The sequence below is a fragment of the Leptosomus discolor genome, chromosome 13 (assembly GCF_034619465.1).
Source record: "Leptosomus discolor isolate bLepDis1 chromosome 13, bLepDis1.hap2, whole genome shotgun sequence".
NCBI classification, from domain to species: Eukaryota; Metazoa; Chordata; class Aves; order Leptosomiformes; family Leptosomidae; genus Leptosomus; species Leptosomus discolor.
In genome coordinates, this window is record NC_141403.1 from 18,261,762 (window position 1) to 18,278,057 (window position 16,296).

General features: G+C 37.6%; 1 protein-coding gene across 1 annotated transcript in view; it reads right to left on the reverse strand.

Annotated features, from left to right (window-relative positions):
* Positions 1-16,296, reverse strand: part of SMCHD1 (structural maintenance of chromosomes flexible hinge domain containing 1) — a 76,565-nt gene that overhangs the window by 40,550 nt on the left and 19,719 nt on the right. Inside the window, exons 8-21 of the mRNA XM_086472749.1 lie at positions 15,021-15,187; positions 12,735-12,828; positions 12,343-12,553; positions 11,385-11,505; positions 11,084-11,267; positions 10,380-10,577; positions 10,129-10,242; positions 9,603-9,709; positions 9,242-9,324; positions 8,952-9,065; positions 7,970-8,047; positions 7,768-7,887; positions 1,551-1,695; positions 1,240-1,336 (exon numbers count right to left, since the gene is read on the reverse strand). Coding sequence (XP_086328875.1) covers positions 1,240-1,336; positions 1,551-1,695; positions 7,768-7,887; positions 7,970-8,047; positions 8,952-9,065; positions 9,242-9,324; positions 9,603-9,709; positions 10,129-10,242; positions 10,380-10,577; positions 11,084-11,267; positions 11,385-11,505; positions 12,343-12,553; positions 12,735-12,828; positions 15,021-15,187 — 1,833 coding nt within the window. The remainder of the gene's footprint in view (positions 1-1,239; positions 1,337-1,550; positions 1,696-7,767; positions 7,888-7,969; positions 8,048-8,951; positions 9,066-9,241; positions 9,325-9,602; positions 9,710-10,128; positions 10,243-10,379; positions 10,578-11,083; positions 11,268-11,384; positions 11,506-12,342; positions 12,554-12,734; positions 12,829-15,020; positions 15,188-16,296) is intronic.

Below are 16,296 nucleotides of genomic sequence, written 5' to 3' on the forward strand. Positions count from 1 at the left end.
ATTTAAGTTCTAAAATTATCTGTTGTTTTTAGTCTGTTGTCCCACCATTCTGGTTTTTGCCATTATACTTCATTACCATCTTAAACGGTCCTTTTTTAATATAAATTAGAACCACCCTTTTCAGCGCCAGTTCCTGTATTGCTTCCCACATTTTATGCAATTAAGCAACGTGAGAAAATAATAGCCCTTCTTTTCCGTTATTATGGCATGGTATTATTTCTGTACTGCAAGTTCCTTAAATGATTCTTGGTCTTGCGCCTCACCAAATTTAGGTCTTGCCACAGCCTGGCACTTTTGCTCCTACACACTTTATTTCCCATAACCCTCTGTCTTCCGTCATTCTTCTTACCCTTCACCTACAAAATTTATTTTATATATTACATTCAACACCCTCCAGTTTTCAATAAGCAGCTATATGGTCCCTCTTCTCTTTTATGCACCTTTCTACTGGCAACATTATTTGCATTTTTCTAAGCAACGATATCAACAGTATAACGAGGTATCTCCAGCTGCCTCAGTTCCTAGCTTTCTCTTTCCTCTGCTAGACTGCATGACTAAATGAAAGGATTACGAACCTGGTCAGAATACTCTGTAAATATGCCATATACATGACTTAGAAATTATTTATTAAAATCTTCAAATCTACATTTATCAGGAGCATTAAGATCTTTTTTTATGAAAGAAATATTTTTAGCACATAACCTATGTTTTTGGTTTTTTCAGTAAATTAGTAGCTTGAACAGGTGCTGAGAATCTGTCAGTAAGATCTATTTGCTACAAAAGTGAGAACAGCATTTTAGAAATGTCTAGAGAAGTTCCAGTAGTTACCACTCATGTTAACTATTACTTCTCATCATTTCAACTACAAGAATGAAAGATGTCCATGCTCCCTATGCTGTTTCAGCACAAAAGTCACCAGGATGATTTGGCTTAAACCAATTTCAGCACCAGTTCAAACTAACACAGCTGATTCAGCATGCTGGGTACACTCTACCACACCCCACGTGTGCTCAGCCTCTCCAGTTCCAGTCCCATCAACTAACAGTGCAGCTGTGGGAAACAAACTACTCCAGGTAAAGCTGTAAGAGATCATTTGAAAACATCCCAAGAAATGCCTGTAGTCATTAGTGTAGACCAAACTTAGATGACACCATGTGACAATCCATTTCACACAAAAATTATTTGCCCTTTTTTTTTTTTTTAAAATATGTTACTTCCAGTTGAAATTCATTAGCCTACCTTGCCCTGGCAACTATTTACACAGCCTTTAGCAGTGACACCCTTAATCATGCACTTTGTTCCTGCAGTTATTCCTTGATAATGCAATGTCAATCCACTAGAAAAATACACAGAAAACAAAAGAGAATCAATTTAAAAATAAACAGTGTTTTAAAATACAAAATACTTTCAGATATTCTTACAGAAATAAAAGCAAAAATGCCAGTTAATTTACGTGAAAAGTATCCAATATATCGCTCAGACAACCCCCAAAGAATTACTAAATTAAAGTCACATGAAGAAAGACAAAAAAATTGGGATGGTTGAATTACCTAGCTTCAAGAATTGGTCTGATGTCAGTTGCCAACTGTGTTGCATGACCAAATTCATCCTGCAGTTCCAAAGGAATATTAAAAGGTACTCCAACTCTAAAAGGAAGCTCCAAAAGACCAACTGAAAATTTCTCTGGTTTGCCCTCTAAGAGAAAAGAAGAATACATTTTTAGAAGGAATTACAGGTATTATTGGCTTTTTCTCAATTAAGGCTGCAATTAAGTGAAGTGGTTTTCAGCTCCAAAGTAAACAGGCTGTTCAGAATACTGTTGTAACTGAAATCATGGTTTATCAATTGATCCTCTTTTTTTAATTTACACTAACTTAAAAACAATAGTTAAAGCATAACAGAAGTAGTCTACAGTATAAGAAACTTAACAGGACAGCCAAAACTTCCAAAGTACTTGGAACATCAACACAGCACCTGACAGCAGACAACTTCCTTGTGCACAGCTTTTCTTAAACAGTTAATTGCTTTAAAATAAAATCATTCATTCCACAAAACATTCGTGTTCTCCCAAATTTGAGAGATAAAGATGAGTAATGATGAATATTTCAAAAAGAAACATGAGTGCATCCTTCCTGTGAAATCAGGCCCCATCAGACTGCATTAAAATCAGACACTAAAAAATAAGACCAGAAAGGAACAAACGGGAGCTTGTGAATCAGTGTAATGTTTTGTGGAATTAAACTGTCTTGGTCAAGTCGCCTTTGAGAAAACAAGTAATACAGTGCTGAGTTAAAAATGGTAGATAAATATCCTATCAAATTATTTTGGATTCCACAACTACTTTTGCTACCTACAGGCGTCACTATCTGGGAGCTTATTTTGCAGAAGAGATGTGAAAAACGTGGGGGGAAGGAAAATGTTACCTTGTATTGTCCAGTATTATTTATCCCTTACCACAACTAAAAGACCTCAACCTTACAGTGTTTACAATTTCATTTACAAGTGAATGATAAAACTGTAAAGTGATTTAACAAAATAACAGTAAAAGAACTTCTGCACTGTCAAAATGAATAAATACCAAAAGAATGCGTCTGAAACGTGAACTAAAACCACAAAACTTACAGGCTGACTTAGGAAGTTCAGTTTTAACCGGCATTTATGTTGATTTTTTTAGCTTACCAAGAACTGTAAACACTGAGCAACAACCTGCTGTTAGAGAAATAAAATAACTTGGTTCTCAGGCAAAAGTGCTCCTGATTTCAGTACCAACTATTAGTTCATTCGATTTTTAGACTGTATATTCCTGTCCGAGATTTGTTTGTTTTGAATGTTATGGCCGAAGGAACCTTTAACCGAGGGCTGGGGAAAGGAATACTATCAAAAAAAAAAGATTTAAAATACAGAATGCAGCTTTGCAAATTGTAAGATTCTCTTTTTGCTTTGATAAATAGGTAAAGAATGAGCAGATGAGGTTCATTTATGTATTCGTTCAGAGTTGTGGTTTTTTTTTCCTTTTCTTGGAATTTCACAGTAGTATCTTGAGACTTCAATGCCAGGTTTTCAGACATGTGTTTATATAATTACTCTTCTCAAGTAACGCCAAACATTTTTTCTGTATTATGATACAAGAATATTTCTTTCTATTCTGCCAATACTTTTGCAGAAGCTTTTAGAAGAATATGCTACAAAGAACTCTCTTCTGCCTAAAGGGTTTGCATTCAAAGCCTCCAGTTTTGTGGAAAAAATGAGGTTACTGAAAACAGCTATGTTTTCTTGATCTTCTGGAAACAGATGTTAGCTCTAGCTCCCGAAATTGTGAATAAAATATCCATTTTAATATTAAATGCAAAGCAAGTAGTATTTTTTTTGTCTTTCTCCCCCTCCCTGTCCCCCTTGAAGATAAAGCTCACAGAATGGTTGAGGTTGGAAGCGTTGGTCATCGTACCCAACACCCCTGGGCTCATGCAGGGCCACCCAGAGCCAGTTGCCCAGGCCCATATCGAGACAGCATTTGAATACCCCCAAGAATGACAACTCCACAAACTCCCTGGGCAACCTGTGTCAGTGCTTGGTCACTCTCACAGCAGAAAAGTGTTTCCTGATGTTCAGAGGGAACCTCTTGTGTTTCAGTGTGTGTCCATTGCCCCTGGTCCTGTCACTGGGCACCACTGAAAAGAGCCGGGCTCCATCTTCTTTACCCTCTCCCTTCAGGTATTTATAAACATTGATAACATTCCCATTAATCTTCTCTTCTCCAGGCAGAGCAACCGCAGCTCTCCTAGCCTTTCTTCATATGAGATGCTCCAGTCCCTTCAACATCTTCATGGTCCTTTGCTGGAGTCTCTCCAGTACGTCCTTATTTCTGTGTTGTAACGTAATGTGCCCAGAACTGGACACAGTATTCCAGTTGTGGCCTCACAAGTGCTGAGTAGAGAGGAAGGATCACCTCCTTCAACGTGCTGGCATCACTCCTCCTAACGCTCAAGATGCTGTTGCTCTTCATTGCAGCAAGGGCACACTGCTGGCGCCTGTTCACCCCATCATCCACCAGGACCCCCAGGTCCTTTTCTACAAAGCTGCTTTCCAGTCGGTCAGGCACCAGCCTGTACTGGTGCATGGAGTTGTTCCTCCCCAGGTGCAGGACTTTGCAATTCCCCTTGTTGAACTTCATGAGGTTCCTGTCAGCCCTTTTCTCGAGCCTGTTGAGGTCCCCCTAGATGGTAGCACAACTCTCTGGTGTATCAACCGCTCTTCCCAGTTTTATGTCATCAGCAAACTTGCTGAAGGTACACTCTGCCCCGTCATCCAGGTCATTAATGAAGACGTCAAACAGGATCGGACCCAATATTGACCCTATTGACCCCTGGGGTAACTACTAGTTACTGGCCTCCAACTAGACTTGGTGCTATTGATCAGAACTCTGAGCCCAGCCGTTCTGCCAGTTGCCACTCCACCTCACTGTCTGCTCACCCAGCCCCCATACTTTATCAGCTTCTCTATGAGGCACTGATGGGAGACAGCGCTGAAAGCCTTACTGAAGTCTAGGTAGACAACATCTACTGCTCACCCCTCATCTACCAAGCTAGTCATTTCATTGTAGAAGGTGAATCCGTGCTAACTACTCCTGATGATCTCCTTGTCCTTCATGTGCCTGGAAATTGTTTCCAGGATTAGTTGCTCTATCACCTTCCCAGGGATTGAGATGAAGCTGACTGGTCTATAGTTCTGTGGGTCTTCCTTCCTGCCCTTTTTGAAGATAGGGTTGACTTTAGCTTTCCTCCAATCATCAGGCAGTTCTCTCAATTGCTATGATCATTCAGTTACTGAGTGTGGCCTCACAATGACATCAACCAGCTTTCTCTGCCTCATATATGCACACCATCATGGCCCATGGACTTACGTATGACCAGTTTGCTTCCCTGACCACGGAAGAGCACCATGGGTATATCTTCCTTGCTCCAGACCTTCCGTCAGTCTCTGGGGCCTGGGATTCCTGAAGGTCCACCTTGCTAGTAAATATTGAGGCAAAGAAGGTGTTCAGTATCTCAGCCTTTCTCAGGTCCTGTGTCCCCTGCCTAATTCAACAGTGGGCCCACATTTACCACAGTCATCCTTTTGTCACCTATGTATTTATAGAAGTCCATCTTGCTGCCTTCGATATCCCTTGCCAGGCATTCCAACTTCAATTCCAATTGGACTTTGGCTTTCCTAACCACACCCCTGCATGCTTGGATAGCGTCTCTTATTCGTCCTAGGTTACCTGTCTCCACTTCCACCTTCTATATACTTTTTTGTCCTGACTTTTGCCAGGAACTGCTTATTCATACATGCAGACCTCCTGGCATTTTTGCCTGACTTCCTATTTATTGGGATGGACTGGACTTGAGACTGGAGAAGGTGATCTCTAAATATTAACCAGCTTTCTTAGGCCCCCTTTCCATTCAGGGCCTTATCCCATGGAACTCCACCAGGCAGATCTTTGAGGCCAAAGTCCTCTCCTGAAGTTCATGGTTGTGAGCTTCCTTTTTGCTCTCCTCCTTCCTTTCACAATCCTGAACTCTACTATCTCATGGTCACAGCAGCCAAGGCTGCCTTCAATCTTTACACCCCCAACGAACCCCTTCTTGTTTGTGAGTATGAGGTCCAGGAAAGCACCTCTCCTTGTTGGTTCCTCTAGCACTGGAGTCAGGAAGTTGTCATTGATGCACTCCAGGAACCTTCTGGATTGCTTATTGCCCCTCCAGGAGATATCGGTGTGGCTGAAGACTCCCACGAAGACTGGGGTCTGCAAACATGCTACTTCTGGCTGTCTGCAGGGGGCTTCATTCACTTGTTCTTGGTCAGGTGGCCTACAGCAGACACCCACTACAGTGTCAGCAAACACCCACTACAGTGTCATCTAAATTGGTTTGCTCTTTAATCGTCACTCATAAGATCTCAGTCGGCTCATCATCCATCCCCAGGCAGAGCTCCATGCACCCCACCTGCTCCCTTACATAAAGGGCAACGTCACCTCATCTTCCCGGTCTCTCTTTACTGAAGAGCCTGTATCCACTGCAACACTGCAGTTAGGCGAGCCGTCTCACCATGGCTCCACGATTCTAGCAAGCTCATAGCCCTACTGTCTCCAACTCCTCATGTTTATTCCCGATGCTGCATACACCAGCATACACGTCGTTCAGCAAAGCACCAAAGCACGTCGATTTCCCAGAAAGAGTATTGGTGATTTCTCCATAATGGTGCCTTGTAGGCACTTCCTTGCTTAGATGCAAATGCTGAAACTGAGCCGACTTCAGCCCCGTTTTGTTGATTTTGTTATTTTTCTGTCACATCACTCCAAGCCCTTTGCTTGTCAACCGTGTCCATCGCTTCCTCATAGGGCTGCTGGTAACTCTTCCTCCCCTATTGTCCCTAGTTTAACTTCAGGTTCATTTTTGCTACTTCATAAAAAGGTAAAGTCACAGCATCGCAAAAAGGCTGAACAGAACTCCTCCTTTTGAACTGGAGACTGAGAGCCAGAAACCAAGAGAAGATTTTTTTTTTAATTTTTTGATTACTATATACAGGCACATTTACATAGAAAGATGAGTCTTGGCGATAAAATGGAGCAGGGGACATATAATCTGTAGTCAGCATCTATTTTTGCAAATTAATTTAGCAAGTAAGTAACTACAGAATTTCTTTAAGATGAATTATGATTTTCATATCACATTCAAAAGTACACTTTTTAAGAAAATCCTATGAAATCTCATTTATAGATAACATATTACTCCTTTATAATTTAAAAATGAATTGTGTTTCATATTTCTGGACAGAAAGAACAACTTCAACTTAGTCTACAGCTTTACCCTTTTTCATAAATATATGCCTATTTTCCCTGGAAATTAAGTCTTTTCAGCAAAAAGAAATAAAACTTCTTCAGAGAAAGGCTTATAAACAAAAACTAACAGATAAATGCACACAAATAAATTAGGAAATAAAACTAACATCTTGGAGGATGAAAGAAACAGGACTAGCAAGGCTGTACCAGAAACATGATGTAACCATACACTGTCTATCTTACAGTCTTCAACAGTGTCATTAAAATCAGAATCTGTTAATTTTCTTGTGAGAATACAATCAGTCACATACTATTTCAGGCCACATACATACATACCAGCATGTATGGCAAGAGAGAGTAACATCAGGCATATTTAATAGTATTACTTCAATTCTGGTAGTCCAGTAAGTATTTTACGATGGTTAATCCAAAGATACACACCCATTATAACTGAATGCAAATTTAGTTTTGCATAGGATTCTTCTATTAAAAAAAAAAAAAAAGACTTCAATCTCAACATGCATATTTTAAATGCATAACCGGTTTCTGAATGACTTTCTCTCTATGGTTTATGCATGAAAGTTAGGCTAATGAATACTAGTTTTATGAAAGAATATTTGAGCCAATGGCATGAGGAAAAAAGGTGATTCTAATTAAGTGAAAGTTTATTTTTATTAAGTACAAGTTCACGTCAGGGAAAAGCTTTTGATTCCATCAACACTTTTTTGTAAAACTGACTATATAGCAGAGCCAACACATTACAGGTGATATCAAACCCTATTAGACAAAAAATGATTTTTTTCCTGAAAACACTTTGACATGCAAATGCTACTTTTCCATGCTGACATTTACCTCTCAAACATGCACAATTTTGATTGTGGATTGATACACAATGAATCAAATAGAAACACTAAAAGTAGAAGAAAATTGGCACAACCAATTCTTACCTACAATAGTAAATTTAAATATTTTAGACGGTAGAGGCCTTCCTGCATAAGTGTCCGCATTGCTTTCATTCAATACTACCTGCAGTTTCAAGGTGTAGCTCCCAAGTTTCTGAAGATTTTCTAAACAAAGATACAAGTACAATTAGAAAGCAAAAAATGTGAAATCATAAAGAAACTGAGAATACTGCATATGTGAACTCACCCATTTTTTTAAACCAGTATGGCCATTTGCCTCCATGCTGACTGATATGGGAAATTATTTCTTTATTCCCAGTAGGTGCTGAAAAACAAACAATTTGCTACATGTATTTAGATTTTACACCATAATTCTTCATTTTTTCAAGTATTACTATCACTTATTATTAAGTATTACTTAAGTGACTATGTATCACTTCTAAATCAAATAAATATAAATTCAGCTTCACAATAATCACGTTGATTACGCTAAAAATGAATTGGCTACCTAATCCCATTTTAATTAAAAATTGCTAGCCTCAGACACATTAACCTGAAAGCAGCAGGTTTGCAAAGTTGAATTTTATTAGCTCTTTGGTTATATGTTCCCTGTTAAGTTGGAGCACTTGTAGGCTGTGCACTCCACACTGGCAACTGACCAACTCGATGAAGGACCACAATAAACTAGCTTAATTGGGAGCAATGGTAAAAATGTACAGCTGACAGCGTATAATCGAGGAAAAAAGAACATTCCTTTTTTTGCTCCAAATTACTGTATCTGTCAAAGAAACCACAAAACAGTAACTCACATGAAACTTAATTTTTTAAAATTCTGAAATGACTTTATGTTAGATACTATGTCTGGTCCCTACTTTTATGCAGCTCATGTGAATTGGTGATAATTAGAGAAACATTATCCCTTTTAACCATGTTCTTATGCATATTCATTAGACACCCTGGAATTGGTAGGCCCTCCTTACAGGTGACAGAAGATGTCATCGCATCATAGCATTAAGACATTAAACACTTGACATTGAAACAATTGTCATTTCATGAAATGTGGCTTTGGAGTACTAAATGCTTTGATGGGATATTGCCCTTAAAATTAAAAGCTATATCCATCTATAAAATTCTAATATGTATTATATGTATATACACAAAGAAATATATTATCCATTATGCATTTTTAAAACAATAAAGACTCATTTTAAATAGACAGAAATACTTACAATGCAAAATAACCTTGAGTTCAACAAGAAGTTTCTTTGAACCTCCATGGCTTGTACCCGGAAGTTTTTGCATTGCTTCTCCTTTTTTATTCAAAATTTCTATTCTTAATGCTCCTATGTTTAAAAGGAAAAATGATGGACCTTTAAAATGTACTGTGTATTATAAGTGATTGGAGATTTCTGTATGCTTGGTTGTGGTTGTTGTTTTTTTTTTTTTTTAAAACATGAGTGCGTAATCTAATTTTAATTTGACATTTTACTTTATAGTATTTGGAAGGAAAAAAACATACCTATTGGTGTACCAGCAAATCTTGTTTCATTTGGTAATAACTCATCTCCTTCAGGCCATGTTACTGATAATTTGTCAGGAAGTCTAGTGAAAAAGAAAGAATGAACAGTTTTTCTGTGAGTTAAAAACCAGGGTAATTTATCTCTAGTAGAATATACACAAAGCTATTTTTTGGGGGAAAACCCCACCAACCTGAACTACTACTTCTTGGTTTAGATTTCTATTTTTTGTTTGTTTGTTTCTACTGAAACAGCTGTCTGCTTTCCCATTTGGGAATAAAGCGGAACTTTTTTTCGTTCCTAAAGGAATACTAAAATTGTTATTAGGAACTCCCAAGTAACTAATTACAATTTAAAGTTTACCTTGCCATTTCATCCTCTATGTATTTTTTAACAGCTTTGTCAGACACTGTTCTGTCAAGTTTTGAGATTGGAATAGTTTTTGTTTCAGCATACAATGCCTGAGGTTCCTGAAAAAAAACTGAGTGCAGTTATAAACAGCCAGATTATAGTATGTCAGAGAAGAAATACCTGTCTATCAAGGGACTAGACAGGTAGCAAAGGCATAAAGGAATATGTTAACAAATACTACCTGGTGACTTCATGAGACACTGTTCTAAAATTTGCTGAAATCACAAGGGGTGAGAGGGGATGCACAACATACTCTTGATACCAACTGTGATACTCTACTTCATATGAAATTTAAATCAATCAGATCATTGATCATGAATAACAATTTTACATTAAAACTAAACTAATGAATCTCAAAAAATATCATAATTTTCCACAGATATTTCTAAGTCGTAAATAAGTCTGACCCAGGATTATGTTTAAAGATTCCATAGGCACAGTAGGTGTCTGAACCCTATTTAGATTATATATGTCTTACCAAAGCAATTTGAACCTCTCCTCCAGTGGCAAATATATCCCCATCGTGGTCTCCATATAAAAAAAAATTCTCTATACTTCCATAGAATATTGGAAGAGTCTTAACAGTTTTCACCTGTAAAGAGAAGACAACAATTAATGTCAATACACTACTTCCGCATCAAATGTACAGTATTTGCCTTTTATAGGGTTCAAATGCTCTATTACAAAGCAAACAAACAAAACCCCAACATCAGCGAGCCACTAACGTACCAGCTGTCCAGTTTTGTATGTTTTCCCATCCCACTCTATTGCAGAATACATTGTCCAAGGGCTCTGCATTCTTTTGGATGGTAAATCAGTACGTGTAGTTACTCCTTTAAAGACTGTAAATTTTATCTGCTTGTCATATTTTTCATGACAGTCTTTGAGCCACAAAGCAAATTCCCTGTCAATTTTCATTCGCTGCTCCTATAAAAAGAGTACAAAAGAAACACATATTACTAACATATTACAAAGTTTAAATCTGACAACTTCAGAAGTATAAACAATTATAAGAATACAGGGATACTGTACTAAAAAAACCTAATGGATTCTTAAGCTTGGAAACACTACAAAATTCTAGGAAAGGTATACTTAAAGCCAGGGAAAGTGTTTCCCCCAGCACCCGTATCCCTCTATGAAGCAGGTCTGTCCACAAAAACTATCACATAGCAACTAGATAAAGTTATTGTTTAAGAAAGTCACAGGAAAAAGACTAAATTTTATTTTTTCAGATTTAAAGAATCAGCTTTACTACTCACTAAAACTGAGAGAGGTGTCTGCTACAAAGTCCTGCAGAAGTGCCCAAGGTATAAGTTCTTCAGAAACTGGGCAAATATTCCATCACACAAACGTACGACCAGTGAATAAAGGTTTCTGTATCATATGCATTCAACTCTGCCAAGAAGAAATACTTAACAGAACAAAATGATCACCTGCCCATTGAAGATTCTTGTGAACAGAGTATTCTTGTCTTTTAGCTTCAGCTCCAGATCCATGAAAGTGAGTTTGTTTGTGCTGACCTGGAACTTATCATTGGTAAATAATGCACCAGAAATTCTGTTGTAGCATTCAATTGGTGCCAGTCCTCTCTTCTTTGGAGGAGCACACCAGTCAAAACTGAAACAAAAGGAGAGAGACATTAAAACTTTTTTTTTTTTTTTTTTTTTAAAGAGAGAGAGGTTTACATTATAGAAACAAGACTGGTTTACAGTGTAGAAACATATTACCACTTACTCTTCCACAGTTGTGTATGGTATCAATCTTCCATTCCAAAAACATTCAAAAATAGGCCTTTTTCCTCTGGCTCCCTTTTCAACTATAAAGCAGTCATCATCATCATCATCATCTTTTAATTCTGGATTAAAAAGAAGACAGTCTCCTTGAATAAATTTCTTTAAAAACCAATATAATATCCAAAAGTAGAGCAGTTTAAATTAAGGATTATCTATACCTTTTAAGCTAGACACAGCAGCAGTACACTTGCTATCAAGCTAGGTATAAACAATATCAGGATTTTTTTTTTTTCTCTTTAAGAAATACCAAGCAGAAAAACCAAAGAAAGCTAAGGAAAAAATTTAAAAGCGGATTGAATAACAGTACCAAATTTGCAATTCTCCAATTTTAATATTTATTATTTTATACCCTTAGTTACAACTGATGTTCTTCTAATATCATAGAATCTTGTCAGAATTAAACTCAAGATCTGTTTTGTCAAAAAAAAAAAATCCCCAATGCAATTATTTTAACACCCTACCATCTGAAAACTCATCAAGGTTGGATAAAACAAATTTTAAATTAAGGACTTAAGACTACATGTTGTCCTCTGCGCTACTCTAATGTTAGAGTATCTTGAATCTAACTGCTGGTGTTTCATTACCGTCTCGAGCAAAGACCTAACAGTCAGGAAAGTGGAAATGTTTCAATCAGACTACATTTCGTAAGAATTTATGGTCTGAAGTCAGATGGCATTATGTCAAAGATCAGGTTTACACGAACGAGTTACCGTAACAGCCAGTTTGTTCACAGGATTTGTTTATCCAAAAGGATATGAACTTTTCCGTTCTGCCACAACTCAAAAGAGATAAGAACTTACACTTCCATCTAAACTGTCCTAGTTTCTATTTCATTAAAACATTTAGAGCAGTAAGATTGTCTATAATAGGACTGATAATCAGCAAAACATTTCACTCACTTGATGGAAAACATGGATCATCAGGGTATGTTTCTTTATCATACAGGAAGGGATGGTATCGGATGATGCCTTCCACTATACCTTCTCCTTCAACATGTGCCTTAAACTCAAAACTATCTGCTGCAGTATTTATATACAATGTCTGCATGTCATCTTTGATCTCCCTAAGATTGACAATCTTTGGTACTTTTCCTTTTTCGAACATTGCAATCTGGAAAAAAATAAAACAAGTTGATTTTCTTTAGATCAAGAACCCTACAGTAATTAGCATTTGTGACATTTATCTTAACTGTTAGCAAAGTGAGTTAGTTCCTATGCTGCAATGATAGAGAGTACAATGATAAAGTTGCCATCAAAGAAGAATTTTGACTAGTAAGTATAAAACGTCCTACCTGAATGTCAATGTTGTTGAAAGGGCTTATGTCTTTTGTTACAGCATTAGTTTCATTTCCTTTTGGTCCATGGATGTAATAGTGATAGATATGTCTGAAATACATTTTAAATGAAAAACAAATCTCAGAAAGTAATATTTAAAAATTGCACATTGTAATTTTCAAAAATCGAAATAAATTCATTTTTTCATTGAAGTATAACTGGGTCATGGCATTGTTATGAATTGACTCAATAAAAACATGTATATGTGGTACAGAAGATTTACTAAAGCGAGGGAGTGACTTTTTCACTCAACTCTCATCTTCGTGCACAATCATATTAGGATCAACTTTTTAATAAAGTAATTAGAAACATTACAAATTGGAAAATAATACATAAGTAAATGTGTAAGGCTACAGATTCTTTACATCAAAGTGCAAACTAATAAAAGTATTGCAATTTGTTCTGAACTCTGGAGATCAAAAAGTGTCAGAGCCAAAAAGCTTCCCACATATTGTTTCTGATATCAGCTTTGTTTTGATCATCTAATAGTAATAGAAGATTTTAACAAACAATCACTACCCTTAGTAAAGACAGCCCAGTTAAATGTGATCTGCATATTAGACATCATTTTTCTATTTATAAACATGATTTTCTAATGGCGCTTGTGCTTATCTAAGAAACTCCAAAAAAACCACACCAGCGGATAAACTATTTTCATAGAGATACTAAATTTGAGAAAACTGAGGAACTTAACCCCATTTACTGCAATTTTTCAGCAAGCTAGCTAATTCTTCCAACTTCAAAGATTGCATCCTTAAACCTCAGGGTGGCGGTTTGCAGAAAAATGAGATTATACAAGTCAACGGGACTGAATGTATTAAGGAAGTTAAATGCACCTGCGATGCAAGTGTTTAGAATCACTTCGCTTCTGGTATCTACTGCACTAAATGCACCCCAAGGAGAAATCTTGGTTCCCAGACAAAAGCTCCTCATGGTCTCATTGCTCAGGACTTCAGAGCAGATTGGGATGTCCAAACTGCTTAGAATTTTGTCTGCATCTCCTCCAGACCTCAAAAGGTGCTCTCACGGCCTTCAGACGTAATTATTTTGGGGGTTCATCTCCCCTCCCTCCACTTCAAAGCATCTGAAACAGTATGAGGGCTGTGCTGCAGCCCATTAGAGCAGAATGAAACTGTCATCATGCATGTGTGAGAGAAGGCATGGCAGGAGGGTATGCAGAGGCATTTGAGGGGAAAAAAGGCCGTTACAGCTGAAATAGCGATGCGGGATTCTGTAGCACCGGGAAGCTGAGTCTCATTGGGTTTACTGCAATAGCTACAGGGCACCTGGGTTTCATCTCAAATGGAGGCAGGTCTTTCACTTCAAGAGACCTCTGGAATGAATTAACACACACCTAAGTGTGGGTGTTCACCAGAAGAGCACCTAGAAGCTAAGGAGGGACCTAAGTTATCTGTCAATGTAGATGTACCCTGACATTTTCATAAGGTTAGAAAGGGTTTCAGCCACAAGTTCTTACATGCAACAGTGAATGAAGTTTCATATAAGGTATTATCTGATCCTCATACTAATCCTTATATTAAGCAGCATCTATTACTATTAGATTAGAGGTAACATAAAAATAAAATTATAGCTCGATTTTCAAGTTCTATGGCTTGTCACATTTTGAAATTGGGCCATGGCTTCACAGTTCAGTTTATATTCACAGACAGACCCATCATCTTAACAGATTTAACAGATAAACCCACACAATTCACAGCTATCTTCCACATTTCCAAGCTCTGCAGGCCCACTAGTGACACTACTAGAGTACTGAGTGAACAATATCATCTTCTGGTCTCCCTCTCAAACTGGGATGAAGCCGCAGCTTGCTTTTTTTTTTTCCAAAACATAAACACAAAGCTAGATCTCAAGGTTAGGAGCACACCTGTGAGAACAGTAACTAAGTTGTTTATAATTAAATAATTGATTATTACATTAATACTATAACTATTAAATTGAACAGGTTGTTAAGAATTCAATTGCATAATTATGTCTCAATTATCAGGTAACACTGAAACAGATGTTCGTAAGCATGTTTGTTTGGATGGGGGGCCCCATCCAGCTGTGCTAGTTTCTGTAAAATCAGTTAGCTAGGAAGACTAATTGTGTCATCAACAAAATATGCACCAACAGCCTTAATAAGAATAAAGCCAACGACTAAGTACAAAAGGAAGTTAATTCATAATTATCTGACTTGGTTAGCAGTCCACTTTTAAATTACATCTTTTAAATCACAAACTTACGCCAGTTGCCTTGTCCAAAGATGAAAGTAGTTTTTCAAGTACTGCATATGATCTGGTTGTACACCTGTAATGACAACTGCTGTGAAACTGTCTTTATCCCTTTCTTCTAATATTAGATCATGAAGAAATCTTTCATCATCACTTGTGATGTGAGTCGAGTCAGATGGCTAGAAAAAGAGTAAAATAATAAGAGCAGAAATGTAAACTGAGTTTCTGAACTCCCATCAGCTTTGAAAAGGATTAAAAAACAAACCAAGAAAAGAATACAGAACCCATGACGCTAAGTATTACAAAAGATTAATGCTTCACATAAAGCTTCCAAATTAAAGTCAAACTGAGAACTGACATCCTTGATCCAATTCATTTTCAACTCACTTTCATCATAACACTTGAAGTGCTGAGTCTAGAAATGCATTCAATCGTGTTTAGCGTGGCACTGTGATGCCCATGTTCTCGTCCATCGAATGGAACTACTAACTGTACAAGACACAAGTCGTCTTCAAGAAAACCAAGCCAGCAAAAAAAAAAAAAAAAAAAAATTACTTTTAAATGGATAGGATGCCCTCTATATCAGAAATTGAGGTGGAAGAAACATGCTTTTGCTTTGAAAGAAAAAGGGTGAATCCTCAGTTCCAGCTGTAACATCCAGTAGTCTCACAGAAAAACAAACTTCCGGATTCCAGAAGTCCTGGCTGTCTTTTCCTGGATGGATGCAGTCTACTCTTATGACAGGACGTTTCTAAGCTGCATAGAAACACAGTGACTGACGTCACGCTTCATGTTGGACCAGTGGATAATCCTTTATATTTGGTGCATCCAGAAAAGTAGCTATTTTTAATAGAAAGATTGAGATCATTTAGCAATTGCAAAAATGGAGAAGATATGCTACTCCAAGACATGCTGGAGAGAAGGGATGCCACCCAGAGGGACCCTGACAGGCTTGCGAGGTGGGCCCAGGCCAATTCCTCAAATGCTTTCTTCTGCCAACAGCATAGCCTCTTATAAACCTAACAGCCTTGCTGACTTCATCCAAGCAAGGGGCTGTTTCTATGCTAGTGATGTGAGCATGGATAATAAAGAAGAGTTGGAGTTGCTTGGTCCTCACCTCTGTACGCTTTGACCAATGACCGAGAAGCCGCACACCGATGTTGAACAAGTGCTACCCCGTACAACTTACAGACTGAAAGTACCTCCGAAATGCTGTTCCCAAATTCTTCAGTTGCCTCCCCACTACAGAGGACAAACTACCATGGCACTTTCCTCTACATCCCTAGCA